The sequence below is a fragment of the Paralichthys olivaceus genome, chromosome 4 (genome assembly GCF_024713975.1).
Source record: "Paralichthys olivaceus isolate ysfri-2021 chromosome 4, ASM2471397v2, whole genome shotgun sequence".
Taxonomy (NCBI): Eukaryota; Metazoa; Chordata; class Actinopteri; order Pleuronectiformes; family Paralichthyidae; genus Paralichthys; species Paralichthys olivaceus.
In genome coordinates this window covers 22,489,082-22,513,930 of record NC_091096.1, presented here as the reverse complement: position 1 = coordinate 22,513,930, position 24,849 = coordinate 22,489,082, and the positions used below count along the sequence as shown (strand labels likewise).

The window sequence follows — 24,849 nt, the reverse complement described above, 5'->3', positions numbered from 1 at the left end:
TATCCTACCTCACATAACCTTATTCTGATTACTCCCAACTTTTTACCACCCTGCTGTTTTTGACTCATATTATCTTTATATTCCCTGTCTCTCTCTGTCTCAAACACACCAACTCACTCACACACACACTCACACACACACACACACACACACACATTCTCTCTATGGTTGTGAGAACACACATTATTTGCATAATGCATTCCCTAGCCCCTTACCCTAACCTTATCACAACTTAATGACTAACCCTAAGTCTTAACCCTTAAACAAGCTAAAATGTCCTCAAAATATCAAAATATCCTTACAATTATGTTTTTGAATTCAAATTTGCCCTAAAAACTATACAAAGACAAGTAATCACTCGCACACACATTCACTCACTCACTCACTCACTCACACTCACACACACACACACACACACACAGTAGTTAGCGATAAAGTCATAAAGTCATTAGCAGGAAGTGTCAGGGGTGACAGGAAGGAAGAGCAGGCAGTTGTTACAAGGGGGAGACCTCCTATTGATTTACTCACTGTTAGTAAACTTGGCTGTGTGTCTCCCCACATACTCAGTACAAGTACACACACACATACGCCCCACTCCACATCAATCTGTTGTTGATTGGCTGTCTTCGTTGTTCTCTCTCTTACTTTACCACAATGCACCATTCTTTCATTATATCTGTCATTCGATGAAGGCTTTATCAAACTTCATCACCTGACAGTGGTGATAAGATACAACTTACCCACTTCGCGATTGGACATCCTCGTGAGCTCTTTCCCTCTTTGCCTGTGTACACCACCTTCTCAATCCGGACGGCTTCCCCTTTCTCTCCATACCTGCACAGGAGATGACAAAAGTTACAGTTGTTCTAATGTTCACACTTTTGTCACTACATTGAAACACTCTCTCTTTTCTGTGTGTCAGGTTCTAAAAGAGCCAGGCTCACCTCAAAGAACCTAAAAAAAGCACACTGATAGTTTTTATGCTTTCATGTGTTGTTGAAATTTGAACTGGGACACAACACAATGACCAATTGACCATCAGTATGGATGTATGTCCCGTGGCTGTATCCACAATCCAAAAAACTATGCTGTATTGATATGCTGAAAAGGAAAAATGTGAAATTAATAATTTACTGAGATGAACATAACTGCTGCCTCTGGCAACACATTGCAAAGACTATGAGCGACACATGGTCACAGAAGCTCAGCAACAGTCAGCAGCTGCTCACTGCTGCATCAGTGAAGGAGACATAATTGCACATAAGTTTGTTGATATTTTTAATAATTTTTTCCAGGTAATCCAGGTAGTTTTTCTGAATCTGTTGTGTTTTCTTTAAAGAAGAAGTCTTCATAGAAGTCTATTGGAGTAATAACATGAATACGTTCACACAGCGGGAACCTGATTTTTCCCCCTATGTGACCCACATCTGATTGTTGTGATCAGCACAAATCACATGGGATCTGATATTTTCACATCAGATTTGGGCCACTTTCATATGTGGTTCTAAATCAGATACAGATTCAATTTTTTGAAATGCGACCTCAGTCTGAACAGTCAAGTAACCCATATCCGAATTTTATGTCGCTCTTGATCAACATTCCTCACAATTGTGCGCAGGTGAAGGAACATGGAAGATGGAGGTAGTCAGTTGAGGTACAGTGAGGTTATAGACCTCATGAGAATTCGACGTGACGTCTGGACAAGCAAAACTTGATGAGTCGTATTGTAACAGGTCTGTGTTTGAAAGCATAGCAAGAGAAAAATTGAACCACAAATGCTCACATCTGTGCCCTCCATGTTTATTACCAATTTTTTTTCTTGTTTATTTCCATACACAGCTTGCTGCGTGTGACGTCTTGTTGTTCTTCTGCACATGCAAGTCACATCAAGGCCATGACCAGTCCACATTGGAGTCTGACACTGGCCACACTTCAAAAGATAATGTGAACCGCTAAATACAAAAAATTGGATCTCGAAAGAAATCAATATTGAGCAGTGTGAACGTAGCTTAAGTTGAATAAAGACAGGCCAAGCTCAGCAGTTCTGGCAGGAGAGGAGTGTTCATAAGACTCTGCTGAGATTCACACAGGAGCGTCAGTGTAAACCAGAACCCACTAGCCTCTGCACAATGCCAGCCACAGGGATCCTCTTGGACAGATTTCTCTGCTGGGGTTTGTGTCAAAATATCCATGCATGATGCTGTTTTGTGTGTTTGCTCTGTGTGTTTGTGTGTATGGGTGTTGAGAGTGCTCTGACAGCCAGACCACATTTCCGCCCCAACTTTTGGTTAAGTGTGGAGCTATATAATAGAGGGGAGGGGTCATAGGTTGCATTGGGGGTTTGGGTGGACCTTTAGAACCTGTCAGATGCCATATCAGATCCCCTCGCTGCCTGATACCTGCCATTGTGAAAACTTCAGCCCTGAACGGATTTGGCGGGACAGTGAACACAAGGGGCTCCTGCTGAATAGCAATCACCCTGAGGGGGTGAGAAAGTGGGAGGTGGAGTAGGCTTTAGCACCACAGGGGTGGCCTGCTAGGGTCAGGGGTGGGTCAAAGGTCAGCTGGGGACTATGGGGTCTAAACATCCTACATCATCTCTCAAGCAGAAAGTAGTCTCTGGTCCAACGTCCTCACTCAACCTGTTCTCTCCCGGGACTAATGACTCATTTGTCTTATTGAAAACCTGCCTTTCAAGAAAAAGTAACCTACGTGTGCTTCAGTGAAATGCACAATGTACAATGTTCACTTCCTGTAAATAGGAGGTATGACTCAATGAGGCATCTAGTTATAAAAGGTTACTACACTGATTGTTTAAGTATCATGCTGTGGCAAATAACACCACAAAACATCATCAGATTGTATTAACTAATCCTAACCCTTAAAAACATTTAATCATGTTCGACCAGTTTTTGTGAAATAATCTGACAGCATTTTATCCCAGAGACTGTAACTGCACTTTGGTTATTAAAAGCATCAGCAGGGGATCTTTCTGCTATTACACCCTAAATTGAATAAACAGTAATCCTGTTTTTTTATAACAATGTCTGATTGATGCACTTTAGGCATTGGATTATTGGATTAGTTTGGTGAGGCTGTCTTGTTAATACTATGTATGAGACATGGATTAGATTTCCTGTTGACTAATACTGAACGTCATTTGCTTCTTGTATTTTTACAATCAATTTGACTTGAGATTGTTCTCTCTGAAGTTATATTTATATTATTTACAGACGTAAAAAATATCAAACATCAAAAGTATTATCCTCAATGAATAGAAAAGCCATATTATAAAATACAACTGAAGAAGATCCAATGCATAAAAACAAACTGAATAATATCATGATTGATATCATATCAAATTTTCTACTACAATTTATTTTCTCTTTTCTTCTGTCCCTTCCTTCTGACTTCCTCTCCCACTATCTTTCTCTGTTTCTCTCTCTGTGATTGGATCTCTATCCTTCTTCCTCCCTCTGATATGCTGATGATGCTGTTACTCCTACTGGATTCTGGGTCACAGATTCCCTGAGGACAAAATGTGAGGAGGAGGGAAGGTAGAGGGAGAGGAGGTGGAGGCATGGACAGCAAGAACATGTAGGAGGGAGAGGAGTGGAGAGGAGAGGAGAGGAGAGGAGAGGAGAGGAGAGGAGAGGAGAGGAGAGATCACCTTGTTTCCATCAGATTTCGGATGGAGGCCACAGTAGGTCCAGATCCCAGGTGATTGTAGTAGGGTCCTTCGTCTTTCTCCTGGATGTGTTCTGGAAAAAACGACAGTGCAGAGTGAGGACATTAGATTTGGTATTGACAGTTTACTGATTCTCCTATTAAGGTTCTATTACATATCTTAAATACTCTGTGACAGACACTTGAGTTTATCTAAATATAACTATTATTAAGTCTGGCTGTCTTTTACTATGAGTTACTATTAGTATAAATAGTATTCTTATACAGCTTTGTGAATCATTTTCACAATTACATATTGAATTTCCTTAAATGCACTCAAAGGGAGTAAGAAAACATTTATTTTTCCTTAAATCTCTGCTCAATTCGCAAAACAACGGAAAGGTTAAATGACAGTACACTTATTTTCGATACATTGTGCTAAACTTAGGTTAATATCATTTTATGTCAATAAACATTGCATTAATCAAATAAATGTCCACAATTAAGAATTAAATCTATTTAACTCAGTAAAGAGTGAAGCTGTGTTTCTGCATGTTATCATATAGTTTCTGTTGTACCAGATCACAGGTACAGCTCATGTGTTTTGATGTTTTTTTAAAACTAAACTTTGCAGAACTTTGACAAGCGTGAGAATGTCTGACTGATTGAAACATCTAGTTCCCACAAGCACATAAACACCCCCCCATGCACAGACAGTGGGCTGTGACTGTAGGGTGTGGTGCATGAGTGGAGACATTTTGCAAAGCAGAAGATTTTTGAGGTAGTCATGACTGACTCAGTATATGTGAGTGTTAATGGGACCGAGGGTGTGTCTGAGTGCACATTGTGTGTGCACTTGTGTTGTGTATGGGTCTGTGTGTGTAAGTGTGTAAGTGCATGTGTGTGTAAGTGTGTGTAAGTGTGTGTGTGTTTCTGACCACTGTCCAACACACGCCTTTATTTCTCAAACCAGGCCATGAGACTTCAGTGCTAATCTGTGTGTGTAACACAGTACAGCAGTGTGTGACCTACATTAACTTTAAGTAGATAGTAATTTAGACTGTATTGGACTTTGCATTGAATCTTTGCTTTAAACCAGAACTGTTTAACAAATAAAACTGTGTTGCTCTTGCTTCTGTATATAACAACTCTGTATCATCTCTAGTTGACAACATTATCTAAATGCTCTAAATGTAAATGTTTCCAACACTGTCAGCCGAACTGTCTGAAATATGGACATACGCTACACACATGTGTTGTGTGTGTCTGGCTCAAAGACAGCTTGAGGTCAGATTTCCCTGTTAGTGTAGGGAGACACCAGGGTGTGGCTCAGGGCAGGAAGTGGAGGAGTGATACTAAATTCTTGTGAGGAAATTGTGTCTATGAGTGCACATCATGGTTGTATATTGTAGTTCTGTAAGTTGGAGGCAGTCAAATGTGGTGATGTGCTACCAGGAGTAGACAGGGTAGTGTGGGAACACCCTCACTGTTATAAATATATAACCTGAGCAGGTTTCTGCCCAAACTACAGGACTGAAACATTTATGTCAAACAAAGAATCTGCTCTGATCGTCTGTCAGACCCAAATCCACTGCTGTGTGGGTTTGGGTCTGGAACAACTGCTATTGTGTCCCTCTGCTGCCGTCATTGTCTCACACTGTCACAGTATGGATGGTTGCAGCCAGACAACCCACTAACACACACATTCTTAGACACACTCAACAAGCATCTATAGAGAAGCTGGAGGGGGAGGTGTGAGAAACAAAAACTAATAGCTGACCTGTGTAGATTAAGTAGTAAAGCATTGGCAGTGATTGTTTTATTAATGTTTAGCTCAATAGCTAAATATTCAACTTGCAAGAATTTATTCCTGCACGCAAACTTGCAACATTCATTATCTGACACTGGTCAGATTAAAATACTTGAATGTCACTCTACTCAGAGATAAATGGGTAACGTTTGTGTGAACATTAAAGAATATGCATCTCAAAAAGGTGCTAATGCAGTTTGTGGAATGACAGCAACCTAATTCTCCAGCATACAAACAAGCACTAACACACTGACTTACCCACACAGGTACAGAGGGGAAACTCTGACTGTAGATCCTTGGAGGGAGTATCCAGCAAGCTCTTGGTGGGGCTCTCCAGGTAACGCAGAGGAGACTCAAGGAAGCCTCTGAGAGATGGAGACGAAGGAAGACTGTCCTTCGTGGGAGTGTCCTCTTCAGAATAGCATGTGGTGGACAGAACTGCTATATCACCCAAGGCTTCAATCTTCATGCGTTTAGGCAGCTGGGAACAAGGCATGCTGAACTTATCCTCTATCACACTGGGCTGCTGCTGCTGGTCCAGCATTGCCTCATGATGCAGAGAAGGCTTCTCCTTCACAGGGGTTTCTGTGGATGCCTGGTTCATGGTTGATTCACTTTGGGTCCCTGACTCGTCCTTGTGAGCTTCCATCTCCTGATAACTTGGATGAGGTGTGGAATTAGCTTGAGTGGTGAGAACTGAGGGAACTGACTGGGATGTGGATGAGGATGTGGGACTGAGGTCCTGAGGACTGGTCTGGGATTGATTCCCCAGCTGCGGTGCTGTAGCAATTTCCTCCATAGGCTGACCAGCAGAGGCATCTGGGGCATCCCCAAATTCAGCCTCAAACTGGCGAATCAGTTCTTCGTACTTAGGGTCTATGTTGATAAGACTCGGTAATTGTGAGGTGCTGGATGGAGACGTGGAGGTCAGAGGTGTGGTGGTGCTGGTGTTACTGGGTGCCAGGGTGCCCACTCCTTCTGACTTAGCATGGGCTGCAGGAGCCACAGGTGGGGGCAGACGGCCCATATGGGCTGGAGTGTTTTCTGACAAAGCAGAAACGGTAAAAGAGGGAGTCATTGAGGAGTTGGACATGGATACCTGAGATTGGGCTGGGGCAGGGAGGCCTGCAGCAGCAGCCTGAGTGGAGTTACTATGGAGGTGCAGAGGAGGAAAACAACCTGCTTGCAGGCTGGTCAGGGCTGGGGCTCTGTCCATCATGAGAACTGGTGGTTTTTGTACGGAGATCTGAGTCTGAGGCAGGAAGGTTGGCATGGAGGCTTTCTGCTTGGTCTTCTTGATGATTATCTGTTTGGGTTTGGTCAAGGGAGAGCTTGCAAGCATCCCACTCATACCTTTGAAGACAGGAGACCCCTGGACACTCCTTTTCTTCTTGGGTTCTTTAGGTTCCTGCTTGATGGCCAGATGTGGCAAACCTTCTGCGTCCATCTGTGGCCACCATTTTTTTAAGCTTTGGCAAGCCAACGGTGCACATGGGCCTGGTGCTCCAAAGCCAGGGGAGTGGTTAGAGAAGAGGTTCCTCTTGTAGTGAAGGTGCTGTTGTAGAGCTGCCTGAGTGGAGTGGCTGATGACTGCTTGGCCATGTGACAAGGGAGTGCCAGGGAGGTGCTGACCCTGCTGCTGACCATTAGCCATGCCATAATGTCCCATGGAGGCAGCATGATGATAGTGCTCACCAGAGTCTTGCTCTTGCTTTAACCTGGACAGTGCTGGGTTATCCTGGGCCTGGATACCTCCATTCTGGTTCAAGCTGAGCTGCTGTGTGACTGGAAGCTTGAAAGGAGCATTGCTAAACTTGCCACTGGTGTCACCAAGCAGCTGTTTGAGCTCTGACATAGGGTCTGAGCTACTGTGCGGTGCAGCAGCAAAGTGAGACTTGGGCTCAGACTTAATACACATCCATGGATTCCTCTGTTCAGAGACTCTGCCCGAGCTCTTCTGCCATTGTTGGGGATTGCGACTGAAGCCTGGAGGTTTTCCCTGACCTGGGAAGGGAGAGGTAGAGGAGGGGAGAGGGGAAGCATGAGGTGGCTGGCCCTGGGACTGGGGCCTGTGGTGCTCACAGGACACTGGAGCCTGCTGGCTGGTGTGTATTCCTGGAGGGACGGACTGAGAGCGTGAAGATGATGAGTGGGTGCCAGGAGAGTGTGGAATCAAGCTAGAGCCATTGGGTGGCTGGGATGGGAGATTCTGAGTATGTTGGTGGTGATGAAGGTTACTGATGTAAGGGCTTTGACCAGGAGAGCCAGGGGCTTGTGGATTGGTACCAGATAACTGGGTAAGGGCTTCAATGGCAATGGCTGTCTGAAGACTGATGTTCTTTTCCTTGGCTATGGAGAGCACCTGGGGGGAGCAAGGAATTGGGGGTTTGGAGCAGGGCACTTGGTCTTGGTATGGGCCTTGAGATCCCTGTAGCTGCTGAGAGTATGAAGTAGAAAGATGGTTGCCACCATTTACCTGGGTATAGGGCTGAGGTTGATGCTGCAATCGGGGTTGTTGTAGATGAGGGTCTAAGTGTGGTGGAGCATCAGTGATCTTGGGGGCACCTTGGTCCTCACTGGTTGCCAACTGTATCTTCTTCTCCAGCCACTCACGGTAGTCTGGACAGTCAGGCCCATCACAGTTGCAGTTAGGGGGCTTGTGTCCATGTTTGGCCTGGCTCAGTGCTGTCTGTAGGGTGTTCAGGTCTTCTGGAGTTTGACGCCTTCCCTCAGGAGCACCTGCAGAGATTCTGGCCTGAGCCCCCTCAGTACCCATCTCTTGGGTGAACCTTTCATATAACTGGGCTGTGTTAGGCTGTGTGACAAGGCAGGAAGAGGAAGAAGAGGGAGGCAAGGAGCCAGCAATAGCGGAAAAAGCCACCAGATTGTGGGCATCCTCCATGTTTGCATGGTGCACAGGCTCACCAGGGGTTGCACCGCTGCTGCTGTTCCAACAGGGCTGCTGTTGGGTGTCACTAACTTTGCCATGTCCTGCCACCCAACACTTTCTCGGAGGCATGCTTTCTGCCCTCTGCTGCTCCGTTTCCATAGATTCCTCATCATCAGTACGGTAGCGATTCACTCCATTGGCCAGTTCCAGGTTCAGCGCTCCTTCCTGGAGGCGGTCATGTGACCCAATTTCCATCTGGCCTCCACTTCTGGGGCCATCCACTGAAGTGACTTCACAAACAGTCTGAAAGACACATATAAAACAAGGTTAGTGAGTTTATAAGAAACCAATAAATCCAGGACTGATATGGAAAAAAATACATTAGACATAATCACCCATTGTCCCCATGTGTAAATAACAATAACTGTAAATGTAAAAAAACACATTTTTATAATTCATCTGTAATTCAAGAATAAGTTGAGTTTCAGCTATAAAAGTAAAGTCAGAGTATATTCCCCTTTTCACAGCTCTCCCCTCTGAAGCAAACAGAACATACAGTACCACAGGATCAGGTCATTGGGGCTCAAGAAATATAAATTAACTACGGTTTCAGTGGAGTGATCAGAGCCTGTCACAGGTCATGTGACACATTGTCACTGCTGTATATGAAGACACACTACTCCCAATCATTTGGACTATGCATAGCAGACAGATGGTGTTGAGAGACTGTGTGGTACAGGTGGTGGAGTGGTGAGGAAAACAATGTGCAAGACACAAGTAGGCAAAAGTGGAATCACAGGAAAAAATATTTTTCAACTCTCAGGACTGGACTGAGAAAAAGTGCAAATACTACTTGAAATACATTGTTATGCTGTCATATCTGAAAGTAATGTACACAAACACACCATTCACATTACACTCATTCACATTCTTTATGGATCTGAAAATGTAACAACTGCTAAATAATTTGATTATGTTAAAATGACTATCAATGTAGGAGTATACAGATTATCGTCTGTATTATTATTATTAAATATGTTTTATGCCCATTCAAAATGTGCCTGTGGCTGTATGAAAGTCACAAAGGAAATGGCCTGATGGAGAACTGGTTTCTATTTACAAACTCACAAAGCCATATTCTCTGATGTGCAGCAAGTATAAATAAATGGGGAGTTAAGATAAGGACTTCAACTGCTCATCCAAACGTAACAGTTGTAACTGCACATCCTGGATTCCCCTAGAAATACACCAGTTTCAAGATGAGTGGAGAGAGGTTGTTGAAGAACAAAACTCAAAGGACAGACAGAAAGACAGGCAGACACTAATTTATGGATTTATTAGGGGGGTTATTGAGGAGGGTTGGTTAATGATTTTTGTTTTATTTACATTCTTAATATATAAATTTAATTAAACACTCGTTCAAAAGAAATTACAATACACAAAAGTTGTTCAACTTTTAAAGAGAACTACTTTTGAAATATGGTTTCAAATAATTTCTAATGGGCTTGGGTTGATTTGTTGTGTTGAAAAATGATTATAGCAGGAAACTGCAGCTAAACTAAGGGTCTGAAAACTTGCAGTCTATCACTTATTTACTGGATCATAAAACCAAAAGATAACCATCCAGAAAAAAAATCCTTAAATGCCAAACCATAAATGGTCAGTGTGTAATGCTAAAATAATCTTAAACCCAACAGACAGCACCTCATCTAACACAACAGCCTAGAGCAAGGCCTGGTTGTCATGAGATGTATCAGAGAGAACTGTTGATCAAGTGTAGAGCAACACTGACATTCTTTGTCAAAAGAGTTAAAGAAAATCTTGTTCGAAGATGACCTGGTGTCTGAACATTTCAGTTAGTTGGTCAGGACATTAACATCTGTAGTTACACAGATTCACATCACATGACCCTAAGTCAAATTACATTTTCAAAGACTTCTGGTTATTCTGCTATGCTGGAGGCACCAGTCGAGTGAGCAGTACCACAATAATGGACAAAAGCTGTGGACAGTTAAAAAATAATGTTGCTACATTTGTCTAAATGACCACTAATCTGAGTTGTCTCTTAAAGCCAACACTGTTTCTCCAGCTCACATGGATTGTCAGATAATATGTGCTGACAATAACTCTTCATAGATCACAGTTAAATGAATGTGGAGAAGAACAGTAAACAAACATAATCCAAGGGCAGCCAGAGAAATCATTGACAGAGTTCATGTTGTGGCTGAACAGTGTATTCCAACATGTCTAATTGCTCTTGTGAAATGAAAACAATGGTGGATTCACTATAAAAATGTATTTTTGTGTTTAAAAGAAGCCAGTGTGCTATGAATAACATTAATAGTGTCAAATCCTTCATCTTATGTGTTTACTATTAACAGAAAAGTGAACCCTAAACAAGCTACTATTGCTTCACAAGGACGCTTGGTTGTAAGCACACTCCTTTCCTGCCAGGAGACATAACAAACACTGCACTATGATAATGTGAAATGGATATACATTATTTTTTACACAAACACACACCTCAGCCTGCTAATGTCACACAGCCCAACATAATGCGATCAAGTTCCTGATCCAGATTGATTTGAACCACAAAGTGTTCTCTCATCTCAAGCCAGAAAGAAAAAGAAAGATGGCTTCTGGTTGTAGATTCATCAGTGTATCACAGTAGAAGTGAGTCTGGCGTCCAGCTTCCCTGTCATTTGAATATTATTGAAATTAGCTTTTGAAGTGGCTAATTACTGGACAGACAGTATGCTCAGCTCTTTTGAGTCCACCTTCTGCGCCGGGTGTCTGATGGGGGGTCCCAGGGGGTGGCGGGGTTGTTGGTGAGAGGTTGGGGACGGTGACGGGGACGAGGGGGGGGGGTGAGAGAACAGCCGGCATGCAATACGTGAGAGGCCCCATGTCTGCACTATCAGTGGCATCAGACGGGAAAGAGGAAGGGGGTGGGGGGTTGCTGTGTACGGCAGTTATGAGAACTGCAGTGTTGAAACAGAGTGACTGCAACACTGCACAGCCTAACATCCCACAATCACGCACCGTCAGTCACACACGCTGACACTCTCTTTTCCTCTTTTTCTCACAGTTACACACACAAAACAACTACCACAGGCTATAGTCACATGGGTTCAGAGCACTTCCTGCTGAACATTTAAAACAATTTTCTCACCTGTGTCAGTACAGATAACAAATACTTCACCAGACATAACCTTGATTGACTTTTTGTGAGTCTAGGATATTAATAACAAAAAACAATAGCACTCACACAAGCAGCGATTGAAACCTCACCGGGTGACAATTAAGGACTGTAAAGATCACATGCTTTGACAAATATTTACTCTATCGCTGTCTTCCCTTTAATTGTGTCACTCACATACACGTATTTGAACAAACTTTGCACACACTAATAACTGTGTCTTAAACTGTCAACACACGTGACAGGATCAGACCTTGCAGAACCTGGTTGACCAAGGACTAGTGTCTGGGAGCCCTTTAAACAAGAGCAGCCTTTACAGCTCTGTGTGAGAGTGAATCCTGTTCAACACTGACACAGCGAAAAACAACGACTGGAGGGAGGAGGTGAAGTGTGTAAAGATACTACTGATGGTAGTGAGGGGGTTAAATTCAGCTTGTGAATAGACAGCTGAACCTAAATCCTAGATACACAACACCCCCCATCCTCCCTCTGGTTCTCCTCCTTCTCCCCCCACCCCTTCCTACGCTGCTGTGCTGAGCAGTAACATGAAGCAGAGGCTCTGACAATATGAAGCCGGCTGAGAGCCTGAGGAGCAGCGACGCATACTTACGTGGTCCTTGACGTCCAGACGGAGTTGCCGGTCGTAGAGCAGAAAGCAGAAGAGGAGACAGAGAGGAGCATGAGACTTGCTTGCCGGCACAGCAGCCTACAGGCGGTACGGCCTCGTTGGCTTGTTCCTTTTTATTTCGTCCAGTCCGTGCAGCGCACAGACAGAGCTAGTGCCGAAAAACACATGCATGCATTCACACACGCACACACAGTCGGCCGCATACACACAACACACCTCCCCCCAACACAGCACACACGTTTCTCATTCTCCTGCCTCTTCTTATGTCCAATGCTTTCTGTTCTCTCCTTTTTCCTTTCTCATTATCTCTGTCTGCTCCTCCCTTCCTTTTTTCAATATCCTCTTTCTTTCTCTCAGCTACACATGCAGTCGGCTTCTCTTCGCAGCCCCCACCTTCCCCTCTCTCTCCCTCCCTCCCTACATTCCCCTCCCTCTCGCGCAGCCTCTCCCTCCATCTCCTCTGCTCTCTCTCTTCAGTGTGTGCAGAGCGAGAGGCCATTATCTGAGCCACAGCGGGCACGTACGATGGAATGGAGGAGTGTGCAGTGAGCAGAAACAGAGAGCGCTGTAAGGGATAGTAGCTAGTAGCAGCAGCCTAGGAAACAGCACAGTGCAGCAGAGCTCTTACCAACGAGAAAACCTCTCTCTATCTCCATCCACACCCTTCAACACTGCTTGCTCTGCTACATTAGATGACGTTACATATAAGGCTGTGTTGTGTTCTGCTGATCCACAAAAGCCAAGTATTTGCAATTTCAACTATACCAGAGCTTCCCTGCGAACCAGCGGCTGCCAACGATTAGACAATCGCAACTAACAACGGTATCAACAGGAAAAAGAGAAAGGAGCAAAGAAAAGCAGCATTACGTTGCTTATTTATTCCTTCTGCAAACGGCATCTGCTTTCCCTTACAGAGATTTTCTTCCACCTTTGAGCTTCCAGCCCTGGGCCAATGGAGAAGCCACCGATAATGGTTCCACAATATGCATTTTCTTCCTCTTCCACATTCACCTCGGTTGCCCATTCATCGCCTGAAACGAGAAGCTTCTATCGTACATCTGGGGCTGATAATAGATCGTCTAAAAAGGCTGCATGCACAAGAAAGTGGAAGGTTTTGTAGATGGAGAAGGAACTGGCTTGCTGGCACTCTAGCTGGTCTTTCCTCTAAGATTCAAAGGATGCAATCAAGATGGAAGGATTTTGACTTAAGGACATGAAGGGTCACTTAATATATAAATTCATTCATCAAAACTCTATATTGTCATCTCTTTCATGTAAAGAAGGATGGAAATGGAACAGCGATGGAAGTATGATTACAACATAAGTAAAAGAACAAGACAACTACGTTATTCTACTGCGGATGACACTTCACCAAGCCAGAGTACCGGGATGAAGAGAAGGGAGTGGAGAAAGACACTAAGGAAATGGAACACAACAAGAGGGACGTCTGTAGAGATGACAGTTAAAAGCAAGACAGAGTCATTCAGTTATTCATGTGACTGATTCTGTAATGGGAGGTGAGATGATGAAGAAGAGGAAGAGGGTGCAAACAGAAATAAGACTGGCAGGTTGTTGCCAAACAGACATCAACCGCATGTAATCAACTTTAAACAGTTCACGAGGGACGCAAGACTTCTGTCCTCTCCTGTTCACCAGCCTATGATCATGTCCGCTTCGTGTTCTCTCCTTGCCATCTCTCGTCTTCGCGTCACAGTCACTATCATCAGCAACAACGTCGTGATCACTGGATGTTTCCTCTCTCCTACTTGCAGGCTGACCGGCCTTGCTGTGTCTCCTCTCTTCTCTCCAACATCGCTTCGGAGTTTCGGAGCAGATTTAACCAGGAGGATGAGAGGGGAAAACATGGCTGTACCTTCCATGCAGATCGCTGTCAGCTCCGGCGTAATAATTTTCTGTACATGTTACTGACCATGTGCCAGCAACACTGCGATAACTTCAGTATCCTTTCCCTGCTTCTCTTAGTTTGGCTTCCCCTGTTTCTCCTAGTCTCTCTTGGAGCTTTCCGCCTTTGCCTCCCTCTCTCGATGTGCCTCTCTGTTTGTTTCCTGAGCCTTTTCTCCTTCTAGCTTAGCTTATTGCATTACCGTTCCAACAGTTTCTGACGCACCCGATCACTGGCCCCGTAAATTGTACACTGCCTGTCTCTCTGTTGCCACACATATTCGTATGTACACACACAGATGAGCGTCAATCCCAAAGAGAAACACTGCGCAGCCTAAGCTGTCTAAGGGAAGGAGAGGAGAAGTAGAGCATTAGGTCACATGACCGGGGAGTGCCAATGAGCGAAAGAGAGCAGTGAGCAAGAGAGGTAGGAAACACATGTGGAGGTGACGTAGCTGCATCGTCACCATCATCAGCGTTTCCCACCACGATGCTTGCCTCTGCCACGGGGTGGGCGCATGTATCATCTGACACATGCCCAGTCTCTACTATCACCAACACCACACACCAACGGACGCAAACATGCTCTTTCACTGTCTCGTGCTCACACTATCCCCCGGCTGAACAGTGACACAGCATTTCTAGCTCAAGACTCAACTTAACTCCTGAATCACATGCACTCCACACAGTCCATCATTTCAAAAACCAACTGAACACAACAGACTTTTTTCTATCCTGCCGGGCCAGCACTGTACTGTTATCAGCTTAAGTTAGACCTTTCCGTAAAAGGACGTCTTGAAGTAGGACGCAACACTTGCCAAAATAAACAATATTTCAAAGCCAAAGTGGTCATTAGGCTAAAAGAGATGTGGGCAGACCGGCAGCTTAGATCTAAAAGACCCAGTGCTACAAATGAAAGGCATAAAATGGTGATCACAGTTTCACAGTTTTTAAATGAGCATCAAGAAACAGAACAGAAACATAAGTTGAAATTGTGACTTAGAAGGAAACCATAATACCACAGAATATGTTCCCTCACTCACTACCATTGTGAAAACATTATCTCTGAGTGGGTTGTCATTGTCAAAGCTGAGTAAAACACAGAAGTACAATTAGACCATAACATCAACATAGAAGAGGGAGCCTCCACGGTAGCAAATTCAGCTGTTTCCGACACATGAGGAAGATTCTACACAACACACTTTAAATACAAAACATCATGTGACACAATTTACTGAGTATAGGTAAATTACAGTTAGACTTCTCTAATCTTGATTGAAACATGTACTAAAAGAGATTTACAACTGAATTTAGACAGAGTGAGTAAGACAAGGTGTGTTACTGTTTGATTAAAACTAGAGCATCAACACAATGTTGCCATACAGGTTTAACCAAAAGACTGAACCTGAAATCACCTCCTCAACACAATAGGTTACATTTCAACTAGATAGGTTACAATATAACCAGGAGGCATACAGTCTGTAACCATAGTTACCTTGTAATTTAACAGTTTACTTACATGACACTGAGCAAGACTATAATTTACAACAACAATCTAACTATCTTAGACTTCACGTGAAATTAAAATTGAAAAATGTGACACTTACAGTAGACCTGCTGTAGCCGGGCATTGTGTGTGTGTGTGTGTGTGTGTGTGTGTGTGTGAGAGAGAGAACGAGAAAGGATGGGATGACAGAGAGACTCCAATTCTCACATCGATCACTTCATTTCACAATGTCGGCAATTTATCGTCCAAATGAGTTGCTTCACGCCCTCGTCTCTCTCTTTCTCTCTCCATTTCTCTCTCTCTTTCCATCTCTCTCACTTCTCTGTCTCTTGCACACTGTTTCTCAGCAGCGCGGAGGAAATATCTTTGCTTGTAGGAGGGATGACTGACAACAAAAGTCCGACCCTCAGCGATGTGTGTTGGGGTGACTTGCGTATGACTAAGCCTGACTCATCTTTCTCTTTTCTTCTCAACAGAGTCCTGACATACAACCCTCACACACTGAAACAAGCTTTTTAAATGTTTTACCAGCACCATCTGTAGTAGGAGGTGTGTGTGTGAGTTAAGGACAAATTGTGTGGTTTTTCAAGGGCTAAACTGGTGAACTCATGAGTTTTCACTCTCTCTGCACCTCCCTTATCTTTAATTGGTGAGGAGATCTGTGTCATTTAGGGTAAAAACACTTTCTCCAGCAGCCATTTAATGACTCACATAAGCATCATGGTCATGACATGAGGGTCCTTTCCCCTCCTCCCTTCTCTTCCTGTCAGCTGACTCCACCTCTCTCCACCACTGCTCCTATACCACCCCCCCATTTGCCCTGCAGTCTAATGGCATCAAGGTCATCTGATTTGACACACTCTGTCAGTCTCTCTCCTCCCCCTCTCCCTCTCTTTATTCCTTTATCTCTTTACCTCTCTCTTTCACTTCTCTCTTACTGCTCACACACGCCTGTTTCTCATCATCTGCACACAGAGGTTGAGACACCAAAGGGTCTTGCAAATGCAGGGGCGCATTTTTATGGGGGGGTTTTCTCCACACACCACACACACGCACACACTCACACACACACACACACACACACACACACACACTAGAGCTCATACAGTATTGGATTGTTACTGAGGATCACTGGGTTTATTGGTGGGCGGGACAAGAGGCTGCAGGGCTACACTGAGCAAATTTGGTTGAACAGAGTAGAAGCAACACAAAGTGTTTGAGTCCATCTGTTTCTCTATATGAGTAACAAACTGTAAACATGTTGTTCATATTCAAGAATCACCATTATTTCAAACTTCCATCTGTCTGTTTGTCTGTCTGTTGACTTCCCAAGCAGGTTGGTGTAAGGTTCAGGGTGTGTTTGGGTGCGGATCATAGTAACGAGTGTTGGGTATCCAGTCTGAGTCATACCTCCTGACATTTGGCACGTGCAAGTCAGCACGAACAGACCCAGCTGGGGGAGGGCTATCCCCCCCTAAACTCCTCACAAAGAGAAATGGAGGAGTGGTTTGGCAGAAAAAAATTGAAAGGTGGTGATGGGTGGGGGGAGCTGTTGGGCAGGGTGGAGTCGCTAAAAAAATAACAAGGAGGAGGAAGAGGAGAGGAGGGGGCGCTGTTTCTAAGAGGCAGCTCTTTGTGCTTGAGGATAGGGAGATGAAAAGAAGGAGAGGAATGTAATCAATATACATGTTTAGAAAATGTTGGCTCTGAAACAAAGAGAGTGGACAACAGATGGGAATGGAAATATGAGAGTTAAGAGTAAAAAATCTGCACAGGTAATGTGTGTAAAGTCATGAAAAAGAGCACAGTGATGTTATCATTAACAGTTGGAGAGGAAATATATGCAGCCCAGAGACTATGTGGCTATTTGTTTGCGACATTATTTGATAGTTAAATCATATATCAGCTCAGAGGGAGAGAGCGAGTGAAACCTTTCTCAGTCCTGCACAGTGGCTGGTTGCCAGCCTTGTCTCTCTCAGGACTTGGGCTAAGATTAGCTTCCCATATGTTCAAGTCAGGCGTAGCCGGGCTTAAAGGGACAGCACTAAAAACAAAAAAACCTTCCCTGTGCACCATGAAGCCATGTAAGTGCTTAATATAAAACTGGATTACCTGGATCTGCAGCCTAAGTCAAAATGTATTATTTAATTATTCAAATGAAATGTAAACTGCTAGGATGAAGAGGATGATTTGTCCTATTTAATATTCTAAGTTTTAGAAGCAGGTACATGCAATGCATTTCTACTAGTTTGATGTCTTATCTTGTCATTAGCCCAATTCTCTATCTTTTTAGCAGATATCAGCCACCAGTGAATTCACATATACTTTAGAAATCAATATTTTCATGTGCGTGCTCCAATAGTGTGTGAGGAAAACTCAACAGCTGTGGCGCTGTATTACGTAAAACCTGGCAGCATCTGGCAGTAGAGGGATTCAGGGCTGAATAAACCGCGTGCCCAGTGGGAGCAGCAGAGGAGCTGCCAGAGAGGTGAGAGTTAAAGAGCTCCAGCAACAGCTGAGAGCTCCTCCCCCTTCTCTTTCCATTCATTTTTTATTAACTGCGGCACCAGGCGGCTGACAACGTCCCTCCAACATCAGACACAGACACCAGCAACGATGCCACCAAGCTATACTCATATTGCCATGCAAGCTATCAATCCACGCCAGGAATCGGTGTCAGGTCCAGTCACGTTCAGTGGAACATGCAGAACTATAAGCAGTGGAGCAACAAATACATTGCAGAGATGAATGTCTGAAAGATGTCATTAATTAGAAATGTAAAATGATAACACAGCTTCTCAAGTCCAGAATCACTGTGTGTAAGTAAGGCAACTGTTGCTGACTAACCACATTATAATATCATGTGAAATCAGGATTTATGGATGTTGTTTTCAAATCCTTGAAGTGTAAGTTACCTTTTTAAAATGATTCATCTTAAACTGTTGAGAAAGACACAGTCATGTCACTAACAGACATTAAATTAATGTTGTAGTTAATCTTGGTTTAAATGTTTGACTGTGTTGTAGTCAAGCCAACACAAATAAGTAGAAACTTGATGTTTTATTGTGTCTTTTGCAGAGTTCTGAACTCTGTTTTAGTTTTGTTAAAGACCATTAAATACCTTTCATTTCAATCCAGTATCAATGAGAAACTCAGGAAAATGAGATCTGTTTGTCAATCATCATTTTAGTTGAAGTCGAGACCAAATACGACTAAGACAACGTGACCTTACCATGAGTTCTGAAGGATAAACAGATGCCAGTGTCATCCTAAGAAACAAAACCAAATGTTGTCATAATTACTGACTACATTACAGACTCTCATGGGAATCTGAGCTACACTTCTTCACAGACTGAGTGGAAACCTTACAGAGCAGTAAAAACAACACTGAATGGAAAAGGTGATGTCAAACCCTCCACTTCCTGAGTCTCTACTCTATACCAAAACCACTCATTACCCAACTATACGCACACACACACATACACATGTGCATGTGGTGCCGGCTAGTTGGTCATGTGACCAACCTTGGATGCTGGACTAGAGCTAAAATTAAAGCAATGATGTCACTAGACATTCAGTGTTGCCACGGAAACTAGGTCAGTATTAACCCTTTGTGAGCGAAGCTGGGGATTCCACGCGAGGCTAAACATATGATTAGCAAACATTCCATCTGCTGTCACGCACTCAGTGGTTTGAGTATTTCTACTCCACTTTTGACTCTTTCCCACCAGTGGGCTGAGTGAGGTTCATCTCGTGTTTAAAGAGGAAATCCTGTGTATGGGCGGGGGAAAAAAAATCAGATCAGTGTAGTCTGTCTGTCTTGTAACGTGTTGTGGTAACCTCTCAACCCGATTCTGTTTCCTGAACAGCAAAGAAAGCAGCCAGACAGCGTAATTCAATGTGCTGCTGGACCACACTCAATGTTTTTATGTGTCTGGAAAAACCTAATGATATATAATTGATGTATAACTGCTTATTTAACCTGTTGAAATCAGTGTTTGTTGGGTGTAGACCAGCTTTGTACTGATGACTGTCTGAAACAGATCTTCAAGAGATAAAGACACACGTGAACATAGACCAAACAGGAGCTCAGAAAACCACAAAGACTAAGAACACAAACTTGTGTCCCACAAAATGGAGAGTTGAATGTTTTTTTTTCCTGTGAACCAGAGGGTCGTATGGACATTACCTTGTTGATAAGTGACTGTGTTCACATGGATAAGGATTAGAGCAGGTTGAGAATTAAACTGGAGTTTATCAGTACAACTGAGCTTAACTCATTCATGACATTTGTTATGTGATGGACTGACCTATATTTCTTATCACTGAAGTGATCCAAGTAAATGTATGTGGTATAATATATAAGATTTAAATTCCTTTGAGGGACAACTTATCACTTTCACATGTCTAATGGTGGCAACACTGAAATGTTTCTTTCTACGACAGGACGTTCTTCTAACATTATAATTCTGATATAGCTCTTTCAATGACATCATGCCGCACAAACTTTCTTTCCACATAAACACACAAGCGTGCCCCGACTCGGCAAGTTGAAGAACAGCAGCTCTCAGCGGCCACGCGCCACAGGTTACTACGCCCGGCAATCAAACACGTACGCATGCGTGACCCACTAACTTTTACTCCCTTTACCTCATTTGACTCCAGAACCTAGGAGAAGAAAGACAGCCCCCTGGCTCCTGAGCTAGCGCGTAGGGTACCTCCTCCTCCTCCGCCTCCTCCTCCCTCTTCCTCTCCTTGGTCTCTTGCATCTACACATGCCTGCCTCTGGCACCAATCAGTGGGCAGCGTGGGACACTTTAAACCGAGGACGCCGCCACTTCATCACTAAGGCTCTCAGCTCATCACCGCGGCTTGGAGATAAAGTCAAAGTAACTAATTTAATATAGTCAGTTCCCGAACAGAGACTGAGATTCAGAAGATAAATTACTTCCAGTGACTATTGCACCTTTATGCCAAACCTCGATGATGTCAAGGATAGTATAATTAGCTTGTGTCTTCGCTGGAGAGAGTCGCGAATAGTCTGACATTCTTAGTGGCTCAGACAACCACAACGTTTTCTGTATAGCAGGTCTTAATGGTTAAACCCATTCACACAAATACATACACGTACATACATACATAAAAACATTGGTCCCATTTGTAAAAACGCACATGCAAATAGACACACATAGAAAGAATAAAGGACCTGGTCGCTGTATTGACTAACCACCATGTTTACACCTCCTAAGAGCCTCACTGCACTGATGAACCAACAGCTAAGAATCATAGCAACATGGACAGATATCACACACATATGACAGAGATGATACACACATACACAACAGCAAACACTAATCCAATGCCCTCTCTTACCTCAGCTGCCAGTTTAGGGTTTCCCAAACTGCTTTGACTGATGTCTTCAAAATATTCCACCTTTACAGCCGTCCAACAGAGCAAGAGAGGGGGGAGTGAGAGGGAGACGGAGAGAGATGGGAGGGGGAGAGAATAACAATCAATAGAATAATGCGACAAGGGCCTGTTCAAAAAGACTCATCATTATGGACAGTTGGACCAACAGCTACAACATGCATGTGATTCAACATGCAATATTTTTTATCATTCCTGTCATCCTCAGAAACCGTCAAAAAGCAGCCGTGCATACAAATCTCTTTTCTTCGATTTGTGCTCAGACAGTGAGCCGGCACTTCCCTCTGCTGCTGGGACAGAGAATGAGAGACAGCAATGCCAGGATTCAATTTCAATTATAGAATTATGTAATGTCTGTATCCCAACCTGCAGCCCTCCTGATGCATGCATCAGACAAGCCCCACTTTTTTTTAAGAGCAACTTGGCCAAATGTGCACAAGTGTCAGCGGTTAGTTTAGCTGAGAGTAAGATGTAATAGACGGAGATGGTTCATCAAAGCAGAGCTGATAATTGGAAAACAATAGCATCCTCTTATTTGGCACAGCACGTCCCCCTTGTCTATATGGCCCTGGCTGTGGTTAAATGATGTGTTTTGTCTCGAGTCGTTCCCCAGTCCCGCCAATCTCATCTCTCACCCCCTCCACCCGTCAGCCTCACACCCACCCACCCATCAATCCTAAAATAGTCTGGAGTAATGAATATTTACCCTCCAAGCCTCTGAGCTGCCTTGGTTTGTACTCCTCCGTCCGCTGGCCAAATCCCCATCAGAAGACTCCGACTCCCTCTCGTCTTCACCTCTTTCCCTCTATCCCTTTCTTCTCTCTCTCTCTCTGTCTCTCTCTCCACTCTTCTTTCTCTGTCTCTTTCTCTCTCTCTCGTCTGTGTTCCAGCAGCCCATTCAGGAAGCCATCTTGTGTTTTTAATCTGGTTTTACATGAGCCCTCGTACGCACGTTCTCTCTCTCTTTCGCTGGCTCTACCCCCCTCCTCGCTCTCTCTCTCTCTCTCTCTCTCCTACTAGTATGCCAATAGGTCTACCGAACACACACATACACACACTTACACACAACAGAGAGATTTTTTTTCTCTTTGATCACTATCGCACCTTCCTCCCACTCGTTCAGTTTTTTTTCTCCCCTCCTTCTGCATATATGATGTGAATGCCCCTCAGGCACCCCCTCCCCCCTTCGTTGTCTCTTCAAACATATACACTCATGAACAAATACGCACACATACACACACAAAAAAACCACGCGCACACAGAGGTCGTCGGAGAGACGTCACGCTACAGATAGCACACAAAGGCAGGCCGTCCACCAATCAGGGGACAGGCTGGGCTCTGCTGCTAGGGTGAAACTGAAGGAGAGCCAGGGAGGGCGGTGACAGAGAGAGAGAGAGAGAGAAAGAGGGTTAAAAGAGGAGGTTAAAACACAAGAAGGAAAAGAGTGTGTGTGTGTGTGTCTGTGTGTGTGTGTGTGTGTGTGTGTGTGTGTGTGTGTGTGTGTGTGTGCAGATCCATAAAAAAGAGAAAAAGGAGCTGGCATAAAGAGACAGGGTAAAGGTGGACAGAAGGTGTGTGTGGATGTGTACGTGCATGTGTGTGTGTGTGCAATGGGGGATGGGTCCTCTCTATGCCTGTCAATTATCTCCTCGAACTCGCCTTCCCTAAACAATGCCTCTGGTATGTGGTATCGCTGAGCACCATCTGTGTCAGGGCTGCCTGCAATAACTGGACTGGACTGCACAGTGTGCACACATGCAGACACACACACACACACACACACACTTTCTGACAAGAGAAATGCACAATTACACAGCAGAGCCCAATATGCTGACTCAAAGCAGTCGGAGACAGAAAATGAGCACAGTGCCACTGCTCCACATTAAAGCTACAAAAAAACTGCCACAAGATCAAATAAACATCAGCTTTGATTGTGATAGTATTCACGATAAAAATCGGTGATCTTCAAAGCAAACACATGCAAGAACCGCCTCAACCTTTCACTAAAAGGAAAAGGCAGCTGGGGTTTACATTCTCTTTTCTGTTCTTTCATGCACAGCATATCTTGGAAGCCTGTGTTCGTAATGTTAACATTCTGAGAGTGAAAGATCATCTCCACCTTCAACCCCCAGACATCAGCGTATGTTCATACCAGACTGCTTATCATAACCACAAGAGCCGAGCGAACACGGGATTGTCCAAATCAGCAACCGGGTACCGCTGCAAAGATGCATTTCCCTTTTTTTCCTTTTTAACAAAGCCCTCTTCAAAAATTGTCACTCGTCAGCTTTACTGAAATTGGGAAGTTTAACGAAAAACCAATGGTGAAGCAAAGCGCTCTGTTGAGATATAAAAGACAGCAAAAGCATGCAACAGATTGAAAATGGCTGCAGAATAGGAAACCTCCGAAAGACAAGACAGAGTCAGCGAAAGTTCACGCAGCCTGGCGAAGAAGCGGCGTATCAAAGCGAAAAAGACAGACAACGAGAGGAAGACAGACACACACAGACGGAGAGGGAAGTGAAAAGAGAGAGCGAGCTGAAGTGTGGCGTGTGGAGGTGAGGCAGCCCCACAGTGACACAGCATTTCTAGTGTCGGTCTGACGCTCTCGTGTGGCATGGGAAACCCCCTCTGCTGACGTCAGATGGGCCACGTGTGTATAAATGTGTGTGAATGTGTGTGTTTATGTTTGAGTGGGGGCGTGTTTGTCTTTGGCCGGACTGCAAGAGCGGTGGCGTGGCTTCGGTGTACCTCATTACAGGTGGCCACACACACACTGAGTTACTTTGCCGTCAATTACAGTTGGTGTAGTTAATTATTCTAAAAAGAATGTCAGAAATCTCTCTCTGTCCGTCTGTGGCTTCCATATCTCGAGAATCATTCATTTTATTAGCTTCACACTTGGCATGTGTACAGCTAAGGGCCCATGGAAGTGCATTGTCTAATTTTGTGCAATTTGGACATGGACTTGATGTGTTCAAACTAAAACAGGCGACCAGCACTCTGTAGCAGCGGTGGCTGGGACTCATCAACGTCAGTGAAGCTGTTCATCATGACAACTTGCGTTCACAACAGTGGCAATGACAATTGATCCTCCGGTTTGGGGTCTCTGCGAACTAAGTCAAGTTTCACTAAACTTTGAACAAACAGGTGAACAGCTTTTCGTGCTGCAGCAGTGGTGCAGCATCAGTGGTGCAGCAACACTTGATGTGGCTCAATCACTGCAGGCCACTTTTACAGTTTCAGAAAGAAAGCTGCAACCAGAATCACCACAGGCCAAACAAACAGCCCATTCCTAACAGGCAGGTAGAGAAGTGGCACAACACTAGAGGTATTAATTAAACCAGGCTGTCCACCTCTTCATACTGACTGAAGCACAGCACAGATCTTCTCTCTTTTACATATATGAACAAGCACATTATTCACAGTATAGAATCTCAACCAGACAGTTAGATAAGAAAATGTTATGTGAGTGTAAAGGTTCAGGGGTAAAACACACATATCATGGTGACATTTATTCTGTTAAATTGCACAAAGCTTCAACAGACATGCCACATTGGATTTTAGTGTATGATGAACAGCCAGTGGTTACGAGCTGCTGCCGATATTCCCCATGTGCAACAGTGAGCTGCAGTGCAGTTGTCACAGGAGAAGATGGAGGATGTGGTTTCCAGGCAATAAGGGACTGAGCTGCTGCATCCATACAGAGGTTAGAAGGCACAGATGGGAGGAATACTGATGAATGGGTGAATTCTTCTCTTGAAGCACCATCTAACTATACTCACAGATGTCTGCAGGGACAGTGTAGGTGTGAGGGTCA

General features: G+C 44.1%; 1 protein-coding gene across 4 annotated transcripts in view; it reads right to left on the bottom strand.

Annotated features, from left to right (window-relative positions):
* The window catches only part of tet3 (tet methylcytosine dioxygenase 3), a 33,035-nt gene extending 9,565 nt beyond the window's left edge, over positions 1–23,470 (bottom strand). The window contains exons 1-5 of one of the 4 annotated variants that reach the window (XM_020093891.2): positions 21,736–23,470; positions 20,976–21,035; positions 5,735–8,669; positions 3,671–3,761; positions 741–834 (exon numbers count right to left, since the gene is read on the bottom strand). In XM_020093891.2, the coding sequence (XP_019949450.2) occupies positions 741–834; positions 3,671–3,761; positions 5,735–8,621 (3,072 nt within the window). In that variant the 5' untranslated portion in view covers positions 8,622–8,669; positions 20,976–21,035; positions 21,736–23,470. Of the gene's footprint in view, positions 1–740; positions 835–3,670; positions 3,762–5,734; positions 8,670–12,175; positions 13,606–15,702; positions 15,933–20,975; positions 21,036–21,735 lie in introns of those variants that run through there. The other 3 variants (XM_069524243.1, XM_069524242.1, XM_020093892.2) reach the window with 3 other exon arrangements.
* Positions 23,471–24,849: the final 1,379 nt, after the last annotated feature.